At 34.9% G+C, this 27,508-nt stretch overlaps 1 protein-coding gene across 2 annotated transcripts; it reads left to right on the top strand.

The window, feature by feature from the left end:
• The first annotated feature begins 1,639 nt into the window (after nucleotides 1-1,639).
• LOC121733666 (organic cation transporter protein) lies at nucleotides 1,640-27,508 on the top strand. Of its 2 annotated transcripts, none has more exons than XM_042123990.1 (3): nucleotides 1,640-1,803; nucleotides 16,794-16,905; nucleotides 21,897-23,989. In XM_042123990.1, the coding sequence occupies exons 1-3, from the start codon at nucleotides 1,761-1,763 to the stop codon at nucleotides 23,389-23,391; spliced, it is 1,650 nt and encodes a 549-aa protein (XP_041979924.1). In that variant the 5' UTR covers nucleotides 1,640-1,760; the 3' UTR covers nucleotides 23,392-23,989. The 2 variants fall into 2 exon arrangements, with proteins under 2 accessions (XP_041979924.1, XP_041979923.1); XM_042123989.1 differs by lacking the exon at nucleotides 21,897-23,989 and adding an exon at nucleotides 25,677-27,508 and having other exon boundaries at nucleotides 1,650-1,803.

The following is a 27,508-nucleotide window of genomic DNA, read 5'->3' as shown; positions in this document are numbered from 1 at the left end:
TGTCGTTCGATTTTCAAATTTTTGGCAATTGACACTATTTAAATATAAACTTTAAATGGGCTATGAACACTCGCGCGCGAGCCACGAGGCGAGCCGCGAGACGCGCCGCGAGCCGAGCCACGAGACGCGAGTATAAATCTCGTATAAAAACTTTAACCTTTTGTGCCAATCCGCAACAATAATGTCAATATTTTTTTATGTCGTTGAAACTAAGACCGATTTTCGCGGAATGTTGCTAAAAATAATAACAAACCAAATTTTAAACTATGGATTTCCGCAAAGTAACGCCTGATTTCATTAACTGGTAAAATTAATATTTTTTAACAGAAATTTGAACCTACTTACTATGTAATTAGTAAATACTATGTCAAGGATCTCAGTTCTGAGCTGGTATTTACCAACTTGAAAAGAATTAAAATTGGATGCAGAAGAAGTTGAGATTTAGTCGAATTTTGAAAAAGGCACTAATGAAGAATAAAAATTATTTCATGCTTTTTAGATCATAGAATATCGTTTTTACCTTGGAAGTCGGGTTCAATTTTTTTTTAGATCGTGGTGGGCATGGCCGTGCTCAGAGATATTTAAATGTAAATTGTAAAATTATTATGAGTTTGACAGAAAAAAAATTACCTATTGACTTTATACATACATATAAAAATCTTCATTAAACTACAGTTAAATAGTCATTAAATACCTCAGAGATGAGAAGAGATATGATGTTAGGCGTACCATTAGATTGACGGCCTGCAATTTTTTTATTAAGTACTAGCGGCCCGCCCCGGCTTCGCACGGGTGGATATTGATTTTTAATATCAAATCAGTACAAAAATACAGAAATGAATTGCAAGCAGAGTTGCATTTTGCGATTTTAGAAAAATGAATCATATTATGATTCATGATGATGATTCTTCAAAGCGACCATCTTAGCCCCGCCGGCTGTCGCATAACTATTATATTATAAATCTATTGTGTCTGCGATTCCCATGATCGAGGTAATAATAATTAATATTTACGTGGACTCTCCGGGCGAGCACACCCGCGCGGCGCGCCTTGACGACGCCCAATTCGCAACGTGCAGCAGAAATCGTAATATTTTAATTTCGCCATAACATTAAAACCAAACGTCCAATTTTAATCATTCAAAGACCAAATATTATCTACATTAACTGTACTTAGTAATGAAATAATTCATTTTGATAAGAATTAATGCCATGAGTAAAATAAAGACATTTAAATGTAGTACAAAAAAAATGGTTATTGTGCCTCACTCAACATAGATAGGTATAGTGTGTAGCGGTTTTTTTTTGTAGATATTTAAAAGATCTACAATTACTTAGAACATTTTATGGTTCTATCTTTTATAGTTTAGGCAGCGTACGCGAAAAAAGTAACATTTCTGGTTGATTTTTTACACCTTGCGTCCGAAAATCCCAAATATATTACGAAACCCTATTTTTTTCCAAAATAAAATTTTGCCTATGTTCAGCAGAATTATAGTAGTGTAGATGTACTTTGCGGTCATCATTTTGGCGTCAGTTTTTGATTTGATGTTGGCACTAAGGAAATCGAAAGGTGAGCTTAACGATAAGGTATTTTAAGGTGATTAGCCACGAGCACGACGCGGTGTCGGCAAGTCGGCGAGTCGGCAAGCGTCATAAACTCATTCGCCAGTCGCCGGCGCGCACGCCTGGCGCACGTCACTGCGCGCTCCTCAAAATATATATCCATGTTATATGTGACACACAAAACAACGAAACACCATGGATAAGGACCACGCTCTCGAGGAGATGATGGGGAAGCTGGGTACGTCTTAGCACTCCCATTACCGCTGCTTTTTCTATTCATAAAAAATATTTTTTTGATAAAAAATGCGATAATGTATTTTTTTGTATTTAACTATCTAATATATATTAATGTACTTAACTATCGTTTTCCTGTAAATCTAACTGCTAACACGACCGGTCGTGGTATTCGGGCCGCGTGCTATGCGGTCACGGTACATAACACGTGTCGTAAGCTCTATTGGCACAGAGCTTTAATTTTTAATTTCAAGTATTGAGTAATTATTTCGAATCGATCATTGTGAACATCGAAAGTAACTTCGCAAACCGGTCACGTAAGGTCGACTGCAAATCTAGCCTGAATTTTATGAGCTTTTAGCGCTTGAGCGTCTTTAAAAACTTTTGTCTCAAGGTTAAAGAAAATGATAAAGTTTAACATAAATAAAATATTTAATAAAGTATTAACTAATTAATTCCTATAAGTTTTTTTTAATAGAAATGATCTGTAAATTAGGATTCTCTAATATCAATTATTAACATTAAAAAATAATATTACTAAATAATGTATTATTCTGAAAAGTGATAAGGATGTTATGAACGGGGAAAAATATAGTTAATTATAGTTTTTTACATTCATCGTTGACATTTTTGTGTTATCATAATGTATAACAACTTGCCGATAACACGATAAGTAACATACACAAATTTGATACTTGCTATGTTAATTTCAATATAGAATTACAATTTTGCAACAAAAAATCTTTTCAAAAGGCCTATAAACTATTTATAAATTAATTTTTTATTAAATTCAAATTCTTTATTAAGCATTAAAAAAAAAATTAAAAAGCAATAAAAAAATATATACTTAAATAAAAAAATAAAAACATTTTTTGAGTATTTTTTACTTAACCCGTTTACTGCTCGTTCTCGATTTGACATTTGCCATACAGTGTCACAGTAGTGTAATGTAATTCATGATTAATATGTATGAAACGCCCGTAGCGGTGCTCGCACGACGATAGTACACGGAAATGTGACGAAAAATCAATGAATGTTGATAACACTATAAACAAATCACAAGGTCTAGTACTACCTTAGCAACAAAATCACACTAATTTTATAATATCAGTTTGTGATTGTGTATGTTTGTTGCTTTTTCGCTCAAGACAGAGGCATGATAATATATTTAGTTTGGACCCTGGATAAAAACAGTATTTTTAGTTTAGTAAGTATACTTTTTCCTGACCACATCGAGCGCAATTTTCTGATAGGAGTTAGGACTGAGAACAGTAATAGTCTATGAAAAAAATTCAGACCCATACAAAAGGTAATTTTGCTATAGTAAACTATGCTTGATTATTATTTTATAATTAAAAAATTTAAATTGAAAAAAGGAACACAAAAAATGTTATTTATGTGCCTTCCAAAATTATATTTACGTCGGAAAATATTCTAAAGATAAGTAAAGTTAATATCAAATGTTGAGACTGTAATATTTTAAAAATGAATGCATCTAACTGCAATGCGACGTAGACTGTGTGGTGCCAAAAAAATATATTTTTGATCGATATATAGTATTTACTTTCTAAAAAACATAAAAAGATGTTAATGAGGTCACAGTGATGTCACTGATGAGAGTCATAAGTCATAACTCATAACAAATAATAAATTACTCGGTTATACTTATGTTGATGTCACGTGTAAACTGTTTTGTTCTAAAGGATAATGTTTACTGCAGTTGTTTAAGAGAAAATCATTCAAAAGCTAATTTTAAACGTAACCTACGACATGTTTACGTGTTATTATACTGGCTATAAAATTATAAATGTGTATGAAAGTCTGATGAATCTTTACGCTTAATCAGCTGAAACAATTTGGATGTTTGTCTTGCTCAGGATACATTTAATTCCAAATTAATTTGCAGTTATAGGTCAGTATTTATTCTGGAAAAAGGTACGGTCCCCGCGCAGCAAATAATTTTTGGTGCAAGGTAACCTAGACCTAGGACTAGGACCAAGGAAACCTAGTATAGTAATGAAAGTCTGTCAATATTCAGGAGAACTGGCTTGGAAATGAAATTTGGCTCCATTTTCAGTCAGTATTTATTTCAAAAATGTACGGCTCCCGTGCGATAAATGATTTATAGCTCTACTCACTAGGTAGCGAGCAACATCTAGTAAATAACAGGAACAAACTAAATAGCACGCACTACTGGCGCGGGCGTATGCATGGCACATGGTTGATTTTATCGTAAAATATTGTACCATTGAGTTCAAGGACCTTATTGACGATGTTTAACTAACCTTATTCTAATCTTTACCTACTAGTTACTACCTAGTGTGAGGTCATTGAATTTTAAATTTAAAAAATGCGCACGCTTTATGCTCAAATTAACATAATTTCATATAAGTAGTAGGGTATCTATTTTGGGCTAGGCTTTAAATCCCAAAAATAGATATTACTGAGACTTATCGGTATTAATTATTATCATGTTGAATTTTTCACTCGTGATGTATTTTTGTTGCCACCTTTAGAACAAATAGGTAGATACTTGCTAGGTACTCAAAATAGAAAAAAATCGTGTGAATATTTCTTGACTTCTCTGTCGAAACTTTGCAAACCAGGGGATATTTTCACTTATATACCACAAGAGCTTCAAAATTATCGGATATTTCCCGATAGGTTCGTTGCAAACAAATGAACGAGTCAAGTTTTTCAGGTTAAAAAATTGATTTTTCCTGAAAAACTTGACGACTTTATTTGTTTGCAGGGAACCTTGAGGGAAATGCCAGATAATTTTGAAACTCGTGTGGTATTCGGGGGATTATTTTTCCGTCCCAAATGTCGGCCAATATAATTGCACCAGAGACACAATTGAATTCAACCTGTCAGTTTGACGTGTTTGTCTTTTATATATAGCAACTACCAGAGAAAATTTTCAAAAAATTATCAGTATAATACCATGTAGGTTGTACCACGTGACGTCGAATGGTGCAATTCTATTGGTCGATATTTGGGTCGGAAAAATAATCTTAATTATTTTTTGTTGCCATCGAAAACTTGGATTTCAGAAGCGTATTCATCGTCATATTATATTAAAACGGAATAAATATTTACATATAACCATCTATTTAATTGTTCGGAACCCTCCGTACGCGGGTCACACTCACATTGGCCGTTTTTAATCGTTCCTACCGAGTAACAAGTAATAAAATTTAAATATTAGTTGCGAGGTACTGATTTTGCATCTCGTGCTGGTTGTCCAGTTTAATTCCACGATCAGATAATAATTAAGAACGGACAAAGTCAGTAATTATCATTCACAATTTAGTTTATACTCTAAATAACTACTTTTATATCGTTTGTCCTATTTACTAATCGGACTTTGCTAAGCTATAAGAAAAAAATAGAAATTCTTATTATAATATGATTATTCTCGTAAATTTATTAAGTATTAAATTTAGGCCCAATTTCACCAACAAACAAACGAACAAACGGGTCACCTGATGGAAAGCAACATCCGTCGCCCATGGACACTCGCAGCATCAGAAGAGCCGCAAGTGCGTTGCCGGCCTTTTAAGAGGGAATAGGGTAATAGGGGAGGGTAAGGAAGGGAAGGGAATAAGGGAAGGTAGGGAAGGGAAGGGAATAGGGTAGGGGATTGGGCCTCCGGTAAACTCACTCACTCGGCGAAACACAGCGCAAGCGCTGTTTCACACCGGTTTTCTGTGAGAACGTGGTATTTATCCGGTCGAGCCGGCCCATTCATGCCGAAGCATGCCTCTCCCGCGTAAGTATCACTTTACCTCTTTCGTTTTTCATATGAATGAAAGGGAAGACATTTTAACCAGCTAACACTACCAGACGTTGGTGAAATTGGGCCTTACCCTTTAGATCTGATATAAATTTTGAAACTAATTTGTGTAACTTCCCACTACCGCGATCATACCCCTATTTATTTTTAAACGAGCCAATTAAAAATTGTAATAGACCCCAACACCAGGAGTAAGTCTGTCAAAATGTGTATCTGCTTTATGTACTTAGTTAATAAAATTCAGTTTCAGCGATTTATTTAAAAATCAAGCATCGTATAGCTATAGCTCCTCGTCAGATAATTTATATTATTTACTGTAGGCATAAACTTTGGAGAAAAGCCTCGTCACTGCTGGCAACAGATTTGTTTTTTTTTTAATTATAAAATTGGGGCCGTCTATGGACTGTTCGCCCATATCCTTTTTTCGTTACTTTGCTGCTCCACCCTTTGCCTTTAGATGTTGTGACAACAACAGATTTGGTTAACAACTAGCTATTTGCATTCATACCTCATTACATAAATGAAAAGATCGTTTGTTGTCCTTACTTTATTATTGTGTACTTAATGGCTACATTAAATGTCAAGGAAAGCGAATCGTTCAACAAATTATGTTAAAATGCGGAACAGTTTCTCTTGTTATGATTTCCTATATTCATGATCTCCAGTCATTCATTTAATATCTTAGGATAATTCCCAGAAGATAAAATAAGTATTATGTTTCGGTAAAAGAGACGTGCGAAAAGAGGTCACGTTTGTATCAAAATTAGGTAGAATTAGAAGAATAAGTTTCGATGTTATTTAAAATATTTTTGTTTCTTTCATGTTATTATATAGTCTATGTTTACAAAAAAAAAAAAAGAAAGGTTTTTTTTTTTTTTTGGCACATTGTTACCGTAACTTCCAAGTAAGTAATTAAAAACCTCAATTTCAAACAATAAATATTCGCTTCAGTAACAAATAATATTCGTGCACGTCAAAGAGTAACAAAATGCGACCAATTAAAATTCCTCACCGCCTTCTTAAGTTGACAATTACGCGGTCCAGTTGCTTCGACTTTTTCATGATTTCATAACACTCTGTATGGACAAAACAAAGGAATCCCAGTCGGTGGTAATGAATATGTATGAGTGTCATTTACTGTCTACCTTGAGGCTATTTTTAATATGTTAGTAAATCAATAATGCCGTCTGTAAGGGTTGACTAGGGATGCCCTGAAAAGCATCGATAAAATTGATCGATCAAAATATACAAGAATATTATAAAGATTTTAAGGAACTATCGAAAGAAGGTTTCCTCAAAGATTCAGCAATATATTAAATACAATACTTTCGATTCTCATTTCTAATATCGCTTTGTGACATAACTTCAATCACTTTTTCCATTACCGACAAAGAAATTTAACTTGAAAAAATGAAATAACAATGATAAAGAAGCAATTAAAAAAAAAAAGAAAACCTTCTTACGCCCGAATACTTCTTTTGGACTCGTTCATTTTATTTACTTTCACTTTCACGAGTTCGGAAAGACGTAGTGACTTTGTACAGTAGTTTTCGCTGTTTTCGAAGTTTATTTTGTCTGTTTGTTCAATTGCTTTCTTGCGAGACGAACCATATTTTCAAGGTTTAGTAGTGTGCACGTAAAACGAGTTGATAATAAAGTAATAATTACATACGTAATTGTATCTGTTGTAAATGAAGTAACATTTTACAAGTATAATAATATGCCAATCTGTTTGATCATTTTTCCTGTTATAGGACGAAATGTAACTTTACTTTAAATGTATGTTTTATTTATGAATAATAAATAATACGACGAAAATAAAACTCTTATTTATTTGGACTCAGTATCGACAATAAGTTACTCACAAAAAAATTCTCAACCCTATCGTTGCAAGTCTACTACGTTTTTTGTTCCAATTTCAAAATTATGAGCAAATAAGACATAAGGCATTGTCAAGTCGTATAAAACCTAACACATATCAACCCAACCCAATATCAAACAATCGTATTTAGTATGGGGTAAGAATGCTAGTTTATTGTGTTTACTTGTAGCCAGGGCTGGCCGACTGACGCAGTTAGCCGTTTATAAATAGAAGCTACAGAAGGCATTACATGGTGACATGTGATTTGGTCAATCGCATTTCGTTATCTGTTTTATTCATTCACAATCATAATAATATATGTGTAAGTGTGTTAAGATGAAATGAATATGAATGGCCAACGGGGATACTTTGAGTCCTGCGAATGGAGAGAGAGACAGAGAGAGAAACACGCGCTGCCGCACGGCTTACAACTATAGCATTTTTGCTATAGTTGTAATATACTGACACTTCTGTGTCATGTCGTTACAACTTTTTCTGTCTAGCACCCTTTCGCAACGCGCGATAAGGAACTTCGTTCCAATAATAATTTACATTGTGACACAAATTCGTAATCACTAATCAATTAAAATATTTTATTCTAAATAGATTATGTTACTTGGTCGACATATTTTTGGGATGTAGAGATAAGCAGTCGTTGGTCGTACTTTGCATAAATAAAGTCTAATATTTGGATATCGACTAGACAACCAGCTAACTTTGTAAAAATCTATTATCACTTATCATCTTATCAGTCAACGAACTATACCTTTCCTACCTTTAGACCCTGCCTACCTTTCTTTCTAGATAGTGACCAGTAATTTAAATGATAATACAGTAGTTGTGCCTATAGCACGCGTTTAGTGTAAAATCGTGTCAGGTATGACCTGAATAATTCACAAAGAAAACAGAACGCTCGTCAACATTTACTGATAATTTGTTTTTTAAATTAACGTCATTGGATAGCAGCTTATATTATGTAGCTATTTACTATGTAAGGCTTGGTACTACTAATATATATTATTGTGGTAAGGCTAACTATAGGCACAGAACATAAAATATTAACGCTGTCGCTAAAAGGTTTAACTTATGAACATAACAGGAAACTCTATAAACTTTCCCCACCCACCCAATTTTCATCTATTTTCCGCCAAACCTAAAGAAAATACGAAAGCATGAATATTAGGATAATTTTTTTTTGCATTTGCCTGTAGTGCTCTACAGGGTGTAACAAAAATAAGTGATAATACTTTAGGGTGTGTACGTGTTCCTTGTAGAGAGTTCACTGTGAAAGTAGCAGCGCTAAAGACCAAAATTTTTTTTCACTTTTGTATAGGGAAACTCGTGACGCTCGGGCCCTTGCCCATACAAAAGTGATTTTTTTTTTCGTCTTTCAGAGCTGCTACTTTCACAGTGAAATCTCTATAAGGAACACGTACACACCCTAAAGTATTATCATTTATTTTTGTTACATACTGTATATAGTCAATGGAGGTGGAGCTATAATAATATGCTAAATTTAATTACTAATTATTATGTTTTGATTCAAATGTTTAAATCTCAAAATGACTTTCTTTAATTGGACACGACAAACAACATTACAGGTCATTTTGGTATTTGCCTCAAATACTTTAAATATAATACCGTATTTATTAAAGTTTTATTCTCAAGAATTATTATATTTGCTTAGCAATATTGTCTCATATGTGATGTGGTTACCGTCACTATTAATACAAGTCCTTGATCGGACGAGGATCACGAACACGTTTCTAGTATGTTATTATATTGTGTCCTATAGTCAGTTAATCGTTATTACTTAGAAAGATTTTATCAATGTTATGGGAGTGAGTAATAAAATATTATAATAATAATAATTAATCATAGGTAATAACGGTATTAACTTTTAAATTTCGAATGAGCACTTTTTCTTAACTAAGAACTATCCAAATAAAAAAGTTGGTATTTAATCATGCCTAAAAATCGCCTAACAGCACTGTTAAATATCGCGCAAGTGATAACTGATACCGCACGTGTAAATCTACGTGTAAAGTATCTACGTCTGCAGTCGTTTTGGTCACTTCGTATTAAATATTTTATCTTAAGGTTCGCTTAATAATGGCCAATACATAGAGTGTAGAGCCTAATAGATAATGTTTAAACATAAATCTCACAAATTTTTCTGTTGGAACAATGAACATTGTCATTGTACCTAATTTGCGCTGATAACTTGGCTAAAAGCTACTGTTTTATCTTTGTCTTCACTCATATTATACCTTATATTATTATCATTTATTATTGACTGTCAAGATAAGAGCATTGTGCGTAGATTTGAGATCATCAACTGTGTACTAATTGTGTATCATCATCAGTAATTTACTACTTGATGCAGCTAAAGGGTAATTAGTCTGTACATAATACCTACGTAGTACCGACTCGTTCCTTATAACGACTTATTTTTCAAGAATTTCTTAGCAAAATAGTATTTAAAAAAATTTACTATTTAAATTATGTCGCTTATGTTAACAGGTAATAACAGGCGCTATGATGAAGCAAACACACTTCAATCACGCTCTTTTTTACAGCTATGTTGTATAAAATATGCCTGAAAAATGTTAGCTCTTTTGGTAGGCCGAAATGTTGTATTGTTGAATTGAAATGTAGTATTGTTATTAAACAATAAAGCAGTGTTTTTCAACTTGTGGGTCGCGACCCCCTGCGGGGACATGCATATTAAGCATACATGCATGATATCAAAGCAAATGCCAAATATCATACCATGGTCGGGACTCGGGTCATAAAAAAGGTCGAAATATAGCAACGTGATGTATAAAACGTAACGACTTACAGTTAGCAATTATAATATTATACGCTCGTAAAACTGATAAACTATTGACTTCTATTCGCATGTCCTATATCAACTTGTTTGTTGTTGCTCTCTGCTAACGTTTCCATTCACGCAGTTATTTAACAAATATAAGAGAAATATAAACAGTACAAATAATATTATACATGAATGAAATATTATTTTATTTGCCAAAAAGTAACAAGATTCTTGACAAAGAACTCTTTCTTGAATGTCTATGATATCTACCACCGGTCTGTTAATGTGATGAAGGAAAATGTTTTTCGTAGCTTGCAAAAACACACACATTTGTATTACCATGGTCCATGTATGTATTACATACATACAAACAAATTAGTATTATTTTTAGGTTATTACAAAATATAGACAATAATAATGTAAATTATTATTTATTATAAACGCTTTTTCAAAACACTTTAATTTCAAAAAGATGAAAAGAAAGATGTTTCGCTTTCTTACTTGTAGATATATTATACAAAATTTGCAAATTATTTATACAACTGATAATTTTTATCGTGACTTACATAACCTACACGTAACTGATAATTATATTAATAAGTGATCACGTGATTGGCCAATAGCGTCCTCATACAGGGCGTTCACTCGCTGATAGCAGTTTACGAGCTGTTTATAGCACTGCATTCTTACAAATCACTTTAAACATTGAGAAACCTAGTAGGGAATGCGAACAGCCGTGCCTCGCTTTCCAGAGTTTTCCCACGGAAAACTTACTAGGTGAATTGCATCTCAAAAAGTTGTCGTCGAGCGATTCAAAAAGTATTATGTAGGTATACCCAATAAGACCTACTAAATAATTTGACCCTGTTAATAATAATAATAATAACCATTTATTTCAGATCACAAAAAATCCATAGTGTTAGTAGAAATAAAATTTAAATTGTTAAGCATTCGTGTACTAACCCACAAAAAATAAGTATTGAGTTATGAATGCAGTTATGTTCTTTAGATGATTTAGGACAAGACTGCATTCGAAATTTAACAACAAAAAAAATGTGGGCTAGGACACTAATGCTTAACAGTGACCACATGTAGTGATGTAGAATACAATACGTGGGAGGGCCATGCTTCGGCACGAACGGGCCGGCTCGACCGGAGAAATACCACGTTCTCACAGAAAACCGGCGTGAAACAGCGCTTGCGCTGTGTTTCGCCGAGTGAGTGAGTTTACCGGAAGCCCAATCCCCTAACCCCTACCCTATTCCCTTCCCTACCCTCAACTATTCCCTTTCCTTCCCTTCCCTACCCTCCTCTATTCCCTCTTAAAAGGCCGGCAACGCACCTGCAGCTCTTCTGATGCTGCGAGTGTCCATGGGCGACGGAAGTTGCTTTCCATCAGGTCACTCGTTTGCTCGTTTGCCCCCTTATTTCATAATAAAAAAAAAAGATTATAGAGTTATTTCTTGATTTTTGGTAGATAAGTGAAGATGAAGGAGAAGAGTTATCTGATCAAATGCTGACGAAAGCCAATTACAAACGTCAAGTCAAATTCTCTAATTCTTCTTTACCTTTCTTACAAGCAAGATGCCTTAACTAAGTTAACTTTATTATATTACTGAACTGTACTGGATAGCATAATGTTTCTTCATTAACTTAGCTAAGTAACCTTATTCAATTAAATTTAAGTAATCATTAAATTCTATTGTGAGATTTGTGACCGACGGCTCTCGCATTAAAATATATAGTCACCGCAGACAACAGTTAACATTTGCACTGAGTGCGCGTGTAAAAATAATCCACAGGTCAACAACCTCGATGCATCTTGAATTTAGCTTTCGTGTCGCAATCGGTCAATTATATCTACAATTTATTTGCATGTTTAAATATAACTGTTTTCTGAAACCAGGCCAATGTATACTAATATTATTAATTGCAAAAGTGTCTGCTGTTAGCTCTTCATGTTCTCTTCATGCTTAGACCAATATAAATCTTTTAGGCGCTGTGGTTGTTGCAACTTGCAAATACGTAAAATGAGTTTTTTTAATAATGTTTTTTGTAAAGAAAATTTCATTATTTAAGTATAAAAAAGTACCGTTTTAAAATTAAGAAAATTTCCTATACGCAAAGGTATATCAGTACATAATTTGAAAAATTCTGATCGATAGAAACAAATGCTGTTGAAATGATAGAAATAACGCTGTTTTTCATAATAAAATCATTTTATGGCTAAAATACACACTTTCTAGAAAAAACAAAAAATGTAGTACATTCTGCTTATTTTAGGGACTACTGGGCCTTAATGAATTTTAGGCGTTGCTTTAATTCTCAAAAACGGGCATACGAAGTTAGGAACGTTTTTTATCCCAGAAAATGTATGATTTATATGTATTAAATTAAATAATATTTAGTTCGAAATGAAGATATTATGTCTCTACAGTGATTCTGTAGTTTACTACAAGGACTGAATGTGTTAAAAAATAACATTTATTAATTATAATTATTATGTTGATGTAAGTTAAAGTTACTTATTACTTTTATATATCTTCTATTGTGATTTTAGAAACTGTGATAAAAATATATAAGAGCCAAATCCAAAACGTCTGAATTACTTAGAACTCCAAACTCTACTTTCTTAATGGGAGCATGTATTACGTGTAAGTTAATGTTATGTTAGAGGAAATGAAAGATAATGCGGTGGCCGGTAAGATAATTATAATAATTGGTTTATGTAAACGCCGGTGTACGTAGTGTGTTGATTGTCTATTATCTATATTTTATATCTATAACAGAGATAGGTGATTTAACAAGATATTTGAATATAACTTAAAGATGAGAACTTATTCTGTTATATTATACAAAAGTTATCTATAATGTAATTGACGACCTCCGTGGCTCAATGGTTAGAGTGTGTGGCAACTCAAGCCGGGGGTCGCGGGTTCGAATCCCGCCGATGGAACAAAACATTTTCAAAGTTCCTGGGTCATCGATGTGTATTAAATATGTGTATCATATAATAAAAATCTTAAATATATGTAAAGTATAAATAAAAGTATTAAATATATTTCCGTTGTCTGGTCAGTCCAAGTTCAACAAGTCCTTCAGGTACTTACCACGGAGCCAGTCTGACGTTGTGTGAAGCGTCCATAAATATTATTATATTATTATTATTATAAATTCACTTACCACAAGTGTGTCTATATCCTCAAATCAAGTGACTTGTACATAGAGAAAACCTAATACATACTGCTAAAATTTTACTATAGCAGTATCTACAATTATAAACTTTGTATTATAACTGCCTGAAAGACTTAGAGCGTGCTCTATCTGGTGTGATTCAGTAGTTGCTTCTAGTAGATAAGAGCGCCTATCAATTAATTACGTAATAAAAAAATTACGATTCATTAATGAATGAATTACGTAACTGAATCATTTATGATATTTTATTATTAGTATATTATATTTGTTGCAATTTTTTTTATTTCATGTTTGATTGTTTCTTAAATTTCTTCAAACTTTAAAGTGCAAATAAGCGAATAGGTTTATTGTTTCTGGAAGCTTCCTCTCAAGTATCACTAATTAGACCTTAGACCTTCCGATCTTATAATTTGGTATAAAGTTCCAAAGTTATCCAGCAAAAATTGACTCTACATGAAACAAGAACACAAAATCTGGTAATTTTCTGTACTGTATTATTTCATACGATTTCGCTATACGGCTAGCAACAAATAAAATCTGATTAGAGTGTTCACTTTATATTTACATGGATATTTATATATTTATCCATTCATTAGCATGCAGAAGTAGGCTAGGAACGTTAAACGTTTGTCACGAAACGACATTAGCGATTCAAGTGGATGATTACTGCGAATTAACTAATCGGCATTTATGTTCGTAGAAGCTAGTTTACCTAAACCCCACTAGCATTATTCTAGGCCTCACTAACTGAACTATAATTATATGATAAAAGAAAACTATAAAAATGCTAAACGATGTATTTGCATTGAAAAGTGTTATTAATTGACAAAATAGCGTGATAATTCAATTATCACGCTATTTTGTCATATACATCGTTTAGCATTTTCTGCATGCTAATGAATGGATAAATATATAATAATAAAATTAACAGCATTAATGTTTATAGAGTTTTTAAATTATTAGTTGCTACATCTATAATAATTATTGTTTCTGAAAGACGACAAAATATAAACCGATATTTTATTGGAAAGGGTGTTTTTATGAAAAAGTATAAATTATGTATTTTTATTTGTACTGTAATTATTCTAGTCTAATTTTCTATTCTATTATTTCCTAAAATAAAGTGCGTTTAAATTGGCTTTCTGTGAAAACACCTTAAAATCCTAAAATAACTTTAACTACATCAGCATTTCACAACAATTTTACTGTATTGCCCTACGTCTTGTCCTCATGGCCACACTCAGAGACATTCAATTTAATAATGTGTGGGGCTTATGTCAAAATCTTCATTTTATTACAGTTAATTAATTAATGTTCGACGACCTCTATGGCTCAGTGGTGAGTGCGTTGGTAGCTCAAGCCGGGGGTCGCGGGTTCGAATCCCGCCGAAAGTTTTCAATGTTCCCGGGTCTGGATGTTGTATTAAATATGTGTATAATATAATAAAAATCTTAAATATATGTATAGTATAAAAGTATTGAATATATTTCCGTTGTCTGGTATCTGTAACACAAGTCCTTTAGGTAAGTCTTAGCACAGGATCAGACTGACGTGGTGTGAAGCGTCCATAGATATTATTTATTTATTTAATGTTCGTCTCTGAGTGCGAGTTTTGTGAAAACTCCTTACATACTTTTAACACTTATTAGGGTATGTTATTCGAATATTCGAATACTCGTTTTATTTGAATATTCGACGATTATATTATTCGAATATTCGCCAAATTATTTTTCGAATAAGTCGAATAGTAAAAATATTTTTTATTTTTGTTTAAAATGCTATCAAACATCTATATATTAATACGTGAGAGAAAAACTTTGTAACCCTTTTTACGAAAAATGGGAAAACGTAGGTGCAAGAAATTTCGCACAGTTATAGTTTATATGGTGAAGGAGTGCATCGAGCTAATATTATTTTAAAATTATGCTTTTATCATATATATTTTTAACAAATAAAACGTTACACACACTACGACACTACTACTAGGAAAAATGACAGATTTTTGAGTGACAAGCCTGTACATACGAATTATACTCTTTTATTTATTGTTGAGGTCTGTTGACAACAAGTTGACAAATTGAAAATAGATTATTGTTTTTTTTTTATTTAATTTTAGATAGTATTAGACAATGCTTAAACGGCTAGTCTGAAATCAGCTGAGTCCCAAAGACAAGAATTGAAAAAAACTATGATGAAGTCAATATTTTTTACAAAATATAGGTAGTAGTCCTAAATTGTCGTTGCAAGTAAGGTCGAATTTCGACCATTGGGCGATCTCTAGTAAAATTAACATGGAATAAGAACATAATTAATTTTATTTTAGAAAAATAATATTATTTATGAATATTCTACATCTTTCATGATAATATAAATCTGTTTTTAGTTTAGCTTATAAGTATACGACCATTCATCGTCACCGTCGACCATGTTTTAGAAACGTCAATTAAATTCATTTGCACGTTTTCAAGCAAAACAACTATTTTCTGTGAGAACTTGGTATTTCTCCGGTCGAGCCGGCCCATTCGTGCTGAAGCATGGCTCTCCCACGTATACATTTTTTATTATATTATAATAATATAATAAAAAATATAATTGTTTAGACAATTATATTTTTTATTATGTCTTTAGAGACATGAAAATGAAGATATTATAAACTCCTTTCAGTCATGGATTTCCGTATCGTCAGTAATGGTCGCTCACGATCTGCGGGGCTAAAATGGTCGCTTTGAAGAATCATGATATTAATCATAATATGCTTAATTTTTCTAAAATCGCAAAATGCAACTCTGCTTGCAATTCGTTTCTGAATTTTTGTACTGATTTGACATTTGTCAGTTTGACAGTTTTAACAATTCATTTGCTGAATTGATTGAGAGGAATTGCTAAATGTGACCATTTTAGCCCAGCCGTATCCATTGACTTCTTTCAAGCATAATCACATGAGAAAAGTAAAAGGTGCTACGATCGAAAACGGTTTACAATTTACAGCCTTTCTTTTATTGCCCAGCTGTAACCTTAAAATATACATTTTTAAAGTGTTTAACGATAAAAATTAACTATGTCATTTACAAAGATTTATGTTGATGAAAGTAAAAATTAGAATTGCTTACTTCGTTGTAAAAATAGGTTGTACATGGTTGTACGAAGTATTTTGTTACTATATATTGTTCAGAGTTTTCAGCATTTTTCAAAAATTTAGAATTATTCGAATAATATTCGAATTATTCGAAAACTTTTGTAAAATATTCGAATTATTCGAATAGTAAACTTGTCGAATAATAACATTCCCTACACTCAACTAATAAACTAAACTACCATTTCCAGGCGACTTCGGGCGGTATCAGGGTTTCCAGTTCTTCCTCCACATCCTCGCCGCCATGACAGCCGGCCTCCACATGCTGTCCCTGGTCACTGTTGCCGCAGTACCTGAACATAGGTACGTTCCTGGATTACCTGAATGCTGTTAACCCTCTCCAGGTTGGCCTATGACATGAAAAGCGATGAGAGCGGCATATTCGTCCATGATTGCCCATGGTTGATGTCAAATAAATTGATTCATTGGCAGATGCCGGACCTACGTGATTTGTTCGCGTTATCGGATATAATATTATATAACCTTGTCTGGAGATAACCCATCAAATAAAGTAGTTACGCCATCTGCGTATGAATACAGAATAGATAATAGTACAAGTAGTATGAATCAATTTTTCGATGATACAATCTATAATATCTTCGCAATCATGGTTATTCATCATGATCCAACGTGGAGAGAGTTAAAACTACTTGCAGCAAAAAGGTCATTGAAAAAAGTTACTAGTCCTTTTTTAATGATCTTACGCCGGAAATTCGCCTTCAAGGCGAGACCGCACTAAAGCGACACGACACGTCAGACGACGCGACACTTCACGTTCCATATACAACTGACATCTATCAATTGATCGGCGACAGCGCGCCGCCGACTACCGTCGACTGCCGTCGACAACTCGACTAGTGCTGTTCATCTGTAATGCTACTGTAATACTCTATAATTAAATACTGTAATACTGTACTCACATACGGTTTTGCTCGATCGAGCAATAACGTCGAGCAAAACCCGCGGCTCGGGATTTCGTCCACACATTCAGCATTGCTCGATAGTTTTATTCTAAATTGATATATTTCATTCCATCAAGACGGCTCGATGCGAGCCTTCGAGCTGTCAGTTTTGCGGTCCACACAGCAATAATTATACTGGATTTGGAATAAAACTATCGAGCAAAACCGCATGTGAGTACTTAGCATAAGAAGCCCTTGTAAGGGTGTGGTTCAGACCACAACGCGACGCGTAGATGCATTTCTAATTGAAATCTGTCAAATCCCTACTTTATGCCGCGCCTCGCCTCGTTGCATTGCGGTCTGAATCAACCCTAAAACCTAAGTGCCGCGTCGCGTCGCTGCCGCGTAGTGTCGCGGTCTCATCTTATCCTTTTTTTTTATGAAATAAGGGGGCAAACGAGCAAACCGGTCACCTGATGGAAAGCAACTTCCGTCGCCCATGGACACTCGCAGCATCAGAAGAGCTGCAGGTGCGTTACCGGCCTTTTAAGAGGGAATAAGATAATAGGGGAGGGTAGTGATGGGAAGGGAAGGGAATAGGGGAGGGTAGGAAAGGGAATAGGGTAGGGGATTGGACCTCCGGTAAACTTACTCACTCAGCGAAACACAGCGCAAGCGCTGTTTCACGCCGGTTTTCCGTGAGAACGTGGTATTTCTCTGGTCGAGCCGGCCCATTCATGCCGAAGATGGCTCTCCCTTGAAAACAATGTACCTTTAAACGCACTTCTTAAAATGAAAAGAAGTCTTAACAATTATTGGAAGTAAATATATTACAACGAATGAAATTATTAATTAATAAGAAACCTCTTAATTACTCTTAAATCGGTGGTCATAAAAAGTCAGAGGAAAACTCTGTAATCTATATTTGATGTAGAGAATTTCCTTTCAATTATAATACATGGAAGAGCTGAGAGCATGTCGAAAATAAGTTTAGTACTTTAAAAAAGGCTTGCGACAAAACTTATGAACAAAGTATTTAAACTTGTTCGAAGGAATTATACTATTGAACAGTTTTAAGGGAAAACTGTTTAATGAGGAAAGAGACAATATTCTCATTATTGTCCTCAAACATGAGTGCAACATCAATCATTAGAGCGACCACTCATTTACGATCGATTGTTTCGATCTATTGCACGTAAATTGGTATAAAGTGGTTTCTTAGAAAAAAGTCCCGTAAAAAACCAGTACCACTAAATCATACTATTTCATTGCAATACAAATTAAATGCACCTTCGTTCCTACTTCGATTCCGTTAGTTTCTTATTGAACTACAAAACGTATTTCCATGAAAAGCAATTTTTTTACAAAGAATGGATCCAACAAGGAACCAAGCTACATTCTAGAGTAAAATTAAGCTGGATACAGTACGGAGTAGTAGCCCTTAATATCATTTATCTATTAAGCATTTTCCGAGAAATATAGTCACACACAAACAACACACTATGTTAAGTATTACCTGATGTTGCATAAGATTTTCCTTACAGAAACCAGAACTTTATATGTGTGATCTTGGTAGGTACTAATGAAAACTTCAATAAACGTGAACAAATTCATATAAGACAATGCGACCTCTGTCGTGATTCACACCTTAAGTAGATCTTCTACTCTATATTTTGCCTTAAATAAAAAAATTAATGCAGCAAGGCCTTAATATTGGCAGGCTCACCATTGACTTTAAATGTCTTTGTTACATGTATCAGACAAAGGAGAAAAATAATGCTAGAGTTCTTTGTAGAATTATTATTAAGTATTAGCTTTACTTATATCAGAAGTACCCCAAAAATCGCTTGGCCTAACACTTTGTAAAATGCATATTAATTACTAGATGATGCCCGCGACTCCGTTGCGCCAAAAGTCGTTTATCGCGCGGGAACCGTACATTTTTCCAGGACAAAAAGTATACTATGTCCTTTCCCGGGACTCAAAGTATCTCCATGCCAAATTTCAGTAAAATCGGCTCAGCGGTTTAGGCGTAAAGAGGTAACAGACAGACTTTCGCATTTTATTAGTAATATGGATTTATTAGCCAGTAGATACTTACATAATACATAAGTACCATACTGGCTATAGGTACTGCTTAATGCTCGCTAGAGAGCATTATTCCGAAATTTTTGGTTTATGTAATCAAGCCATTCCTTCAAGTGGCATAAGCGTCGACGTGTCACATACGTACATCGGCAGCTCGTCATCGACTATCGGCAATGCTACGAAAATTAAGTGATCCACCCAAACCCATTAATTATTTCATAATTTATGGGTTTACATAATTATCTTTAACGACACAAGTACTAAATAAACTTTACTATACTAATACTAAATAGACAAAAAAAAATAGACTTAATGCCTTAAGGCATTAAGTCCATTAAAAAAAATCGTCGCATGCGAATCGTTAGATCCGGTGAACAATCAATAAAGTTTCACTTACCTATGAGAGTTTGACATCAATCTCAATGTGCAAGCAATTGGGAGCTTACCTTATACACCTTTCTTTTCAATCCTTTTCATCTCCTTAAGAAAAACGCATGCGCATGGAAAGGAGATGAATTGGTTTTTCGCTATTCGGTAGAATGGGTTTACTGTGTGCGCATATTAAACGGTGTAACAAAACTAAGGCTGAATTCACATTACGGCTGCAGCGCTGCTGCCGCACTGCTTGCGACGTAATGTGAAGGCGCTCTAAGTGATAATACTTTAGGGTGTGTATGGGTTCCCATACACAGTTCACTGTAAAAGTAACAGCGCTGTAAGAGCATATTTTTTTGTGATTTGTATGGGCATGAATTTTGAAAAGTAAAAAAAAGTTACTTTTTCTGCGCTGCTACTTTCACAGCGAACTGTGTAGAGGAAACCCATTCACACCCGTATTATCAGTTTATCACTTAGTTTTGTTATACCGTGTATAGTATCAGAATTTCAATTATTAGGAAAATCTTTTATTGCATAAGTTAATAGGTGTGTAAATAATTGCTTAATTTACTCAGCTCTTTTCATGTCCTTTCTTATCAAAATGATATACCTAATGAATGACCTTATCTTTCCTTACAAAAAATACGATCGACCAACTCAATAAAAGTTTACACTAACTCTACTTAAAATAGAAAATATTTTTCAACAGATAACTAACTTAGGTATACGAGTATTAACGATGTTTGCTGCCTTTGTCTGATTTGTTGGAAAAGTTACTTATCAGCCAAAAATAACTTAAATTCAGGTGTGGCATGCTTTGATTAACTTTTGCTGCTATGCTGTTAGGATTCGCTTTAACAGATACTAAAAAAAATTATGACGTTGAAGCAAAAATAATGTTTACGTAACAAACAATAAGAAAGATGTGCATAAATATCAACACAATTTCAATATAAAAAAAAACAATTTTAAAATAATATCTGCTTCGGCATATCCTAAGGGTCAATTCAGACGAGGCGAGGAGAGGCGCGGCGCGGCATAAATTTGTATGGATTTGACAGATTCGCAAGACGTCTCACGCAATTTAAATCTGTGAAATCCATACAAATTTAGAAATGCATCTACGCGTCGCGTTGCTGTCTGAATCAACCCTAAGTGGCAGATATTGTTTTAGCAGTAATTCCACTAACAGAGTGTGACAAGAAAACTATTGCAGGCTACGCAGACCAGAAATTGCTACTTATAATTTTAAGGAATTGCAAGTGATCCTAACAAACCATTTTAAGGGATTCCTAAGAGTATTCCATCCCTAAACCTAGTTTTTTTTTATCCTTAGGTCTGCAGTCTATGATTTTTTCCGACTTTGCTATTTTAAACTGCTTTATGGGTCTAAGGATTTACTTCTATTACATAAATAAGACAACTTATCGGCTTCGAGTGTTATCCAACGGTGTAAAATTCGGAAAGTAAGTATTATTCCTGGCAAAAAATATTTATGGATATGGCTTTTATATAACTAATCGCTTATTTTAATGTATCTTATTGTCCCTATCTTATTTTTTCTGACGCTTAACCTCTTTATTAATAGAACATATATTATTATTACTAACAAATTATATTCTGTGACGTTGCATGGGTTTTGGGGTGCATGCATGATTAAAAAGTATTAGGTACATTTTACATCATTTCTTTACGACATCATCGACACTAAAACATTTGAATCATCAAAATCATGTAAATCGACAACATAGATTTAAATGTTTCAATAACAATAAGAAATTACGGCACTGAATAATTTAGCTCCTCACATTAACTATGAAGCTTTACACAATTTTGTACTTATTGTATTGTTCACTTTATGTGCTTTAAACGTTTTATGTTTACATACTAAGCAAAGGTATTAACATGTTTACTTATAAATTTCAGATGTGCTGTTGACGGCCTCGACACCGGCAATTTTACGGAACCATGGAACTCCACGCTTCTGGAGAAGGCGATACCTTTAAACGCCCACGGAAAACTAGATTCTTGCAGCATTTACGGGGAGAATAATACAGTCGAGACCTGCAACTCGTGGGTCTATGACACCCAATACTATTCGTCCTCGCGAGGCATAGAATGGGACTTCGTTTGCAGCAGGCGATGGATGGGAGCCGCGGCCCAGACCGCGTACATGATCGGTGTCCTACTCGGCTCTATAGTACTGGGAAGACTGTGCGACAAATTCGGAAGAAAAACCGTGTTCGTTTGGGCGGGAGTCCTCCAACTGTTGTTCGGAGCTTCGGTCGCCTTTTCGACGGATTACTACACGTTCATTGCCCTCAGATTCTTGTACGGTATATTCGGGTCCGGATCGTACATCGCCGGATTCGTACTCACGATGGAGTTGGTCGGACCCAGCAGACGAACGATTTGCGGTGTCGCGTTCCAAGTCATGTTCGCCCTGGGAATCATGCTGCTGGCCGCATGGGGATACTTGATAGACAATAGGTTCTATTTGCAGATCCTTTATGCGTTGCACGCGGCTGTACTGCTTCCTCATTGGTTTTTAATGGACGAGTCTCCCCGGTGGCTTTGGTCCCAAGGCCGAGCGAGAGAATCCGTCGCGATAATCGAGAAAGCTTTGAAAATGAACAGATCGAATGAGATCATCGATACGGCCACCCTGGTGTCGCATTGCAAAGCTACTTGCGCCAAGTATTCGGACGATGAAATGGCGAGTACCGGCGACCTCTTCAAAACTCCCAACCTGCTCAAGAAGACCCTAATCATTTGCGGCTGCTGGTTCGCTAACTCCGTCGTGTATTATGGGCTCTCACTGAACACGGGGAAACTAAACGGCAACCCTTACTTTATTATGTTTTTGATGGGCATCGTCGAGCTCCCTAGCTACGTAATAATTATATACTGTCTAGATCGCATCGGGCACAGAGCACTGATAAGTACAATGATGTTGTTGGGAGGCGTGTCATGTTTAGTCGTAGTGGCTCTACCGCACGGGTCTACTTCTGCTACCGGAGTCGTTATGATCGGAAAACTATTTATATCGGGCTCGTACTCGATAATTTACAAGTACTCAGCTGAACTGTTCCCGACGGTAGTGCGTAGTTCTGGCGTGGGCTTAGGAAGTATGTGCGCAAGCGTGTCGGGTGCCTTTACCCCTTTGATAAGTCTGTTGGATACCCTCGATCCGAAGATACCGACTATTATATTCGGATTTCTCGCCCTATTCTCGGGTTTCTCCACGTTCCTGCTCCCTGAAACGATCGGTCGTAACTTGCCGCAGTCTATTGAAGACGGTGAAAAGTTTGGAATCGGTGACACCTGCTTCACAAACTGTAGCGGGCGGCGAATCAGCGACAGCTCGATCGAGGTGCCCGAAACTATGATCCCTCTTGATTTAAACGAGAAGAAAGCGTAGAAAACAGACCCACTCAACTACATGATAGTTCTAGTTACAACTGCAAAATATAAAGTAAGAAAAGGCGTACTTAATTATAGTAACAAATGTCATTAACTATTGTTGCCTATCTTCTGACCTGTTAGGTTTATTGTTAACTTTACAAAGTCTTGCAAGATCTTAAATATTAGAGATACAATACAAGTGATTACAAGATCTAAAGTATTCGTTAGATTTAGACCCAAAAAGCGTAGACTTTGTAAGCTTTGCACAATATGTTCAGGAGAGTCTATGTTTGCTTTGTATATTTGTACGTTTGTGTGCTAAATCAAATATTTTCTAGTTAATATTTTTTTATGTTTGTGAAGCAGGATCTAAATCTTAGTAGTAGTTAGTGCATTAAATCTCAGGGGAACAATGTTATTGTCGACAATGAATGAGTGCCTGCATTTAACATTTTTAATATATAATTTAGATTATATAAATTAGCATAAGGAGAATGTCAAACTATGCCAGTGAGTTCTATCCAGTAAATTACATAGATATAGATATTTAAGTTCGTAAAGATAAGTATCAATTTCCATATTTTTAGGTTTTTATATTACTTATCTTCTTGTTTTACATTTCTTGTCAAGTTGATCAGGATTTTTATACTTACCTAATGTTTACTGTTTTTTGTATGTTATATGATACCTATCTGTACCTTTTCATAAAAAGTACAGCACATTATTATGGAAATAATATGTATGTAGGTATAATATGCATCACTATCAATTATATTAATTTCTCGACAATACCGTACTCTACCCCAGTTATGAATCAAATTAAGTTAAGACTTAATATTGGTTAGTGCCAATTATGCTTATGATGTCTAGTCAGATTTCATATAATGAATCATTAGACTGGATTTTAGATTATCTTCCTAGTTTTAAACAATAAATACTTTACCTAATTTTTCTCATCTCACAGTGTTAGCAAGTCGTAAGTGCTGTATCTTGTAAATTATAATTATTTTTTCCGAAACAAAGAGCATCAATTTTTTTTTGTTTGTAAATTAGTTGATTCAGATTTCTAAAAGATAATCTATCGATTGCACCTCTATACAGACGAACAACGTTAGCTAGATCTTTTTTAATTTTATAAATATTTTTTAATTTTAAATACGCCGGTGAATACCAGACGATTTGCCATATAAATAATACATATTTGTATTTCTTTTTGTTTTTAGTATAACAAATAACAATAATAATATTACTTAGACATGTCTCTTTCTGTATCTACTTAAATGCCTCTCCTATTTTTACTATGTAATATGTATTGTATAAAATAGAATGACTTAATATTTTTTTAACTATTGCAAGCCTTCAATGGCTTCAATGGCTAAGGCTGCTTATTTTTTTTATGTATTGCAATATTTTTAAGGATTTACAAATAATTTTATGAGAATTCTAATGAGGCAGGCCGCAAGTTACTAAATTAACCAAAATTACTAAAACTAAAATTGGACCAATATTGATAAGTTGAGCATTAAGGAAAACTATACAGATACGCGACATTTTGAAAAAATGTGTGGTAACTGGTAGCTAAGTATGGCTAGTCTTTAAAAAATCCTGTTCCGCAGATTTTGCGCCGTTAGGTACTCGTACCTATTTTGTTAGCTGCCTGAGCATGTAAAACTTACTTGGGTAGTTTTTATTTTTTCTTACAAAATCTTTTATTTAATTTTATTTTGTACCGTACTTTTTATTATTCTTTTACGTATTTCGTATAAAATTACATCTGAGTGCTTTATTATAAAATCATTTTTGTGTGACTTAAGTTTTTTACTTAATAAACGTTAATTAATAACAAATTCATTTATTACATTCCTATTCCCTAGTAGTATTTTACTACGTAGTTAAGAAATATTTATATTTGAAAGTATTTAAATGATTATAACGAACTATAAAAACACCCAAATGTATAAATCATTTAATAAGAATCAAGTAAAATAAGTAGAGCATAATTTTTCTTTGCCCCCATGACGTATCTCTAGATCAAGAGCAGTAAGCAGTGTAATAGATGAATTTAAATATAAGAAATGTTGTAAGTATTATTTTAAATTTAACACTACTTGTATCCTTCAATCAAAATGCAATCTCGCTTAATTAGTTAGCTAACAGAAACAATATTTATGAGGTTGGTATACCGTACAGGCTGCAAAAGAACGCTTCCACGGCGATAAAGATCAATACGTTTTCCTTTTCCCTGATCTTGATTTTTGATCCAAGCACACAACCTTGACGCAGGAAATTTTAATGTTACAGATGCTGGATAGACGGCGTAGACACCAGCAACACCACCGCAGCGTGGAACTCACCAGAAATCCTCGCCGCCATACCCCTCACACCCTCCGGAGCCCTGGACAGCTGCCACATGTATTCCGAAGACAACGAAACCATATCATGCTCGAAATGGGTCTTCGACACCCGGTACAGGACCTCATCCAGGGCGATCGAATGGAATCTCGTATGCGACCAAAGATGGCGAGGAGCCATCGCGCAAACCGGATATATGTTAGGAGTCTTCACCGGAGCCATCTTTTTGGGAGGCTTGGCTGACAAAATTGGACGCAAAACTGTGTTCTGCTGGTCGGGAGTTTTGCAGTGTGCGCTCGGTGTAGCGGCTGCCTTCATACCCGAATACTGGAGCTTTTTAGTTGTAATGTTCCTTTATGGAATATTCGGCTCGGCGGGGGCGTATATCCCGGCCTTCGTGCTGTCAATGGAACTCGTCGGAGCCAGCAAACGTACAGCCTGCGGAGTCACTTTCCAATGTCTCTTCGCATTCGGTATTATGTTAGTGGCCGGTTGGGGAGCCATAATAGACAATAGACAAATCTTACAAGTGGTTTATGGCTTACACGGTCTCCTCCTCTTCCCCCATATTTGGATAATGGACGAATCTCCCCGGTGGCTGTGGGCCCAAGGTAGATGTAAGGAAGCCGTAGAGATAGTACAAAAAGCTTTAAAGTTCAACAAATCCAACGAAACCTTAGATAAGGCAGACTTGATAGCTAGAGGAAAATTATCGACCACAAAATCATCTGACGAGCCGTCGGCGAGTACCGGCGATCTGTTCAAGACGCCCAATCTTCGGAACAAGACGCTCATCGTTTGCTTGTCTTGGTTTGCGAATTCTCTGGTATATTACGGCCTGACCTTGAGTACAGGCAAATTAGAAGGCAACCCGTACCTCATAACGGCAGTGTTCGGTTTAGTCGAACTGCCCAGCTACGGAGCCGTCATGTATTTCCTAGACATCTGGGGCCGGCGGTTGCTGATCAGCTCCATGATGTTAATTGGAGGAACGGCGTGCATCGCTGCCGCTTTCATAGCTTCCGGCACAATATTATCAACAGTGATAGTGGTCGCTGGCAAGCTGTTTATAGCTGGATCGTTTGCTATAATTTACAACTACTCAGCTGAGCTGTTCCCGACTGTCGTTCGTAACTCTGCGATGGGCTTAGGTTCTATGTGCGCCAGATTGTCAGGCGCTTTGACTCCCTTGATAACCTTGCTGGATTCGTTCGATCCGAAGATTCCGGCCGTGACCTTCGGCCTCGTCGCTCTCGTTTCTGGCTTCCTTTGCTGCTTCCTTCCCGAGACAATGAACCAACCTATGCCTCAATCGCTGGCGGACGGAGAGAACTTCGGGAAGGGCGACACGTGTTTCACCAGCTGCTTGGGCAAGAAGAGGAAACACGAGGACCCAGACGAGAAAGCAGCTGAATCTATGCTTCCATTACAAGATATGGCCAAAAAGGTTTAGTTTATTGAACATTCGCGAAATTTGAAAAGTCCGTCCACCATTGAAAATTCTGAATGACCTGAAAATACTTTTTTATAATGCTCATTGCCAATTATTATTATTAATTACATTGTTATAAATTCAAATTTTCTAAGACGTTGTTATGATTTTTATTAATTTGTAATTGAAAATAATTTGCTTTACAAATATTATGTGTTCATTAAACGAGTACCTCGTCTGAAATTGATTTAACTATAATTTAGCTTATCGTTATAAATTTTCGTAAGCATAACTATATGTTCTAGTTATATCCAATAATAACATCCATACTTCCATACTAATGTTATAA

The sequence above is a fragment of the Aricia agestis genome, chromosome 14 (assembly GCF_905147365.1).
Source record: "Aricia agestis chromosome 14, ilAriAges1.1, whole genome shotgun sequence".
Taxonomy (NCBI): domain Eukaryota; kingdom Metazoa; phylum Arthropoda; class Insecta; order Lepidoptera; family Lycaenidae; genus Aricia; species Aricia agestis.
The sequence above is the reverse complement of the archived record's forward strand: the minus strand, read 5'-3'. Positions and strand labels throughout refer to the sequence as shown.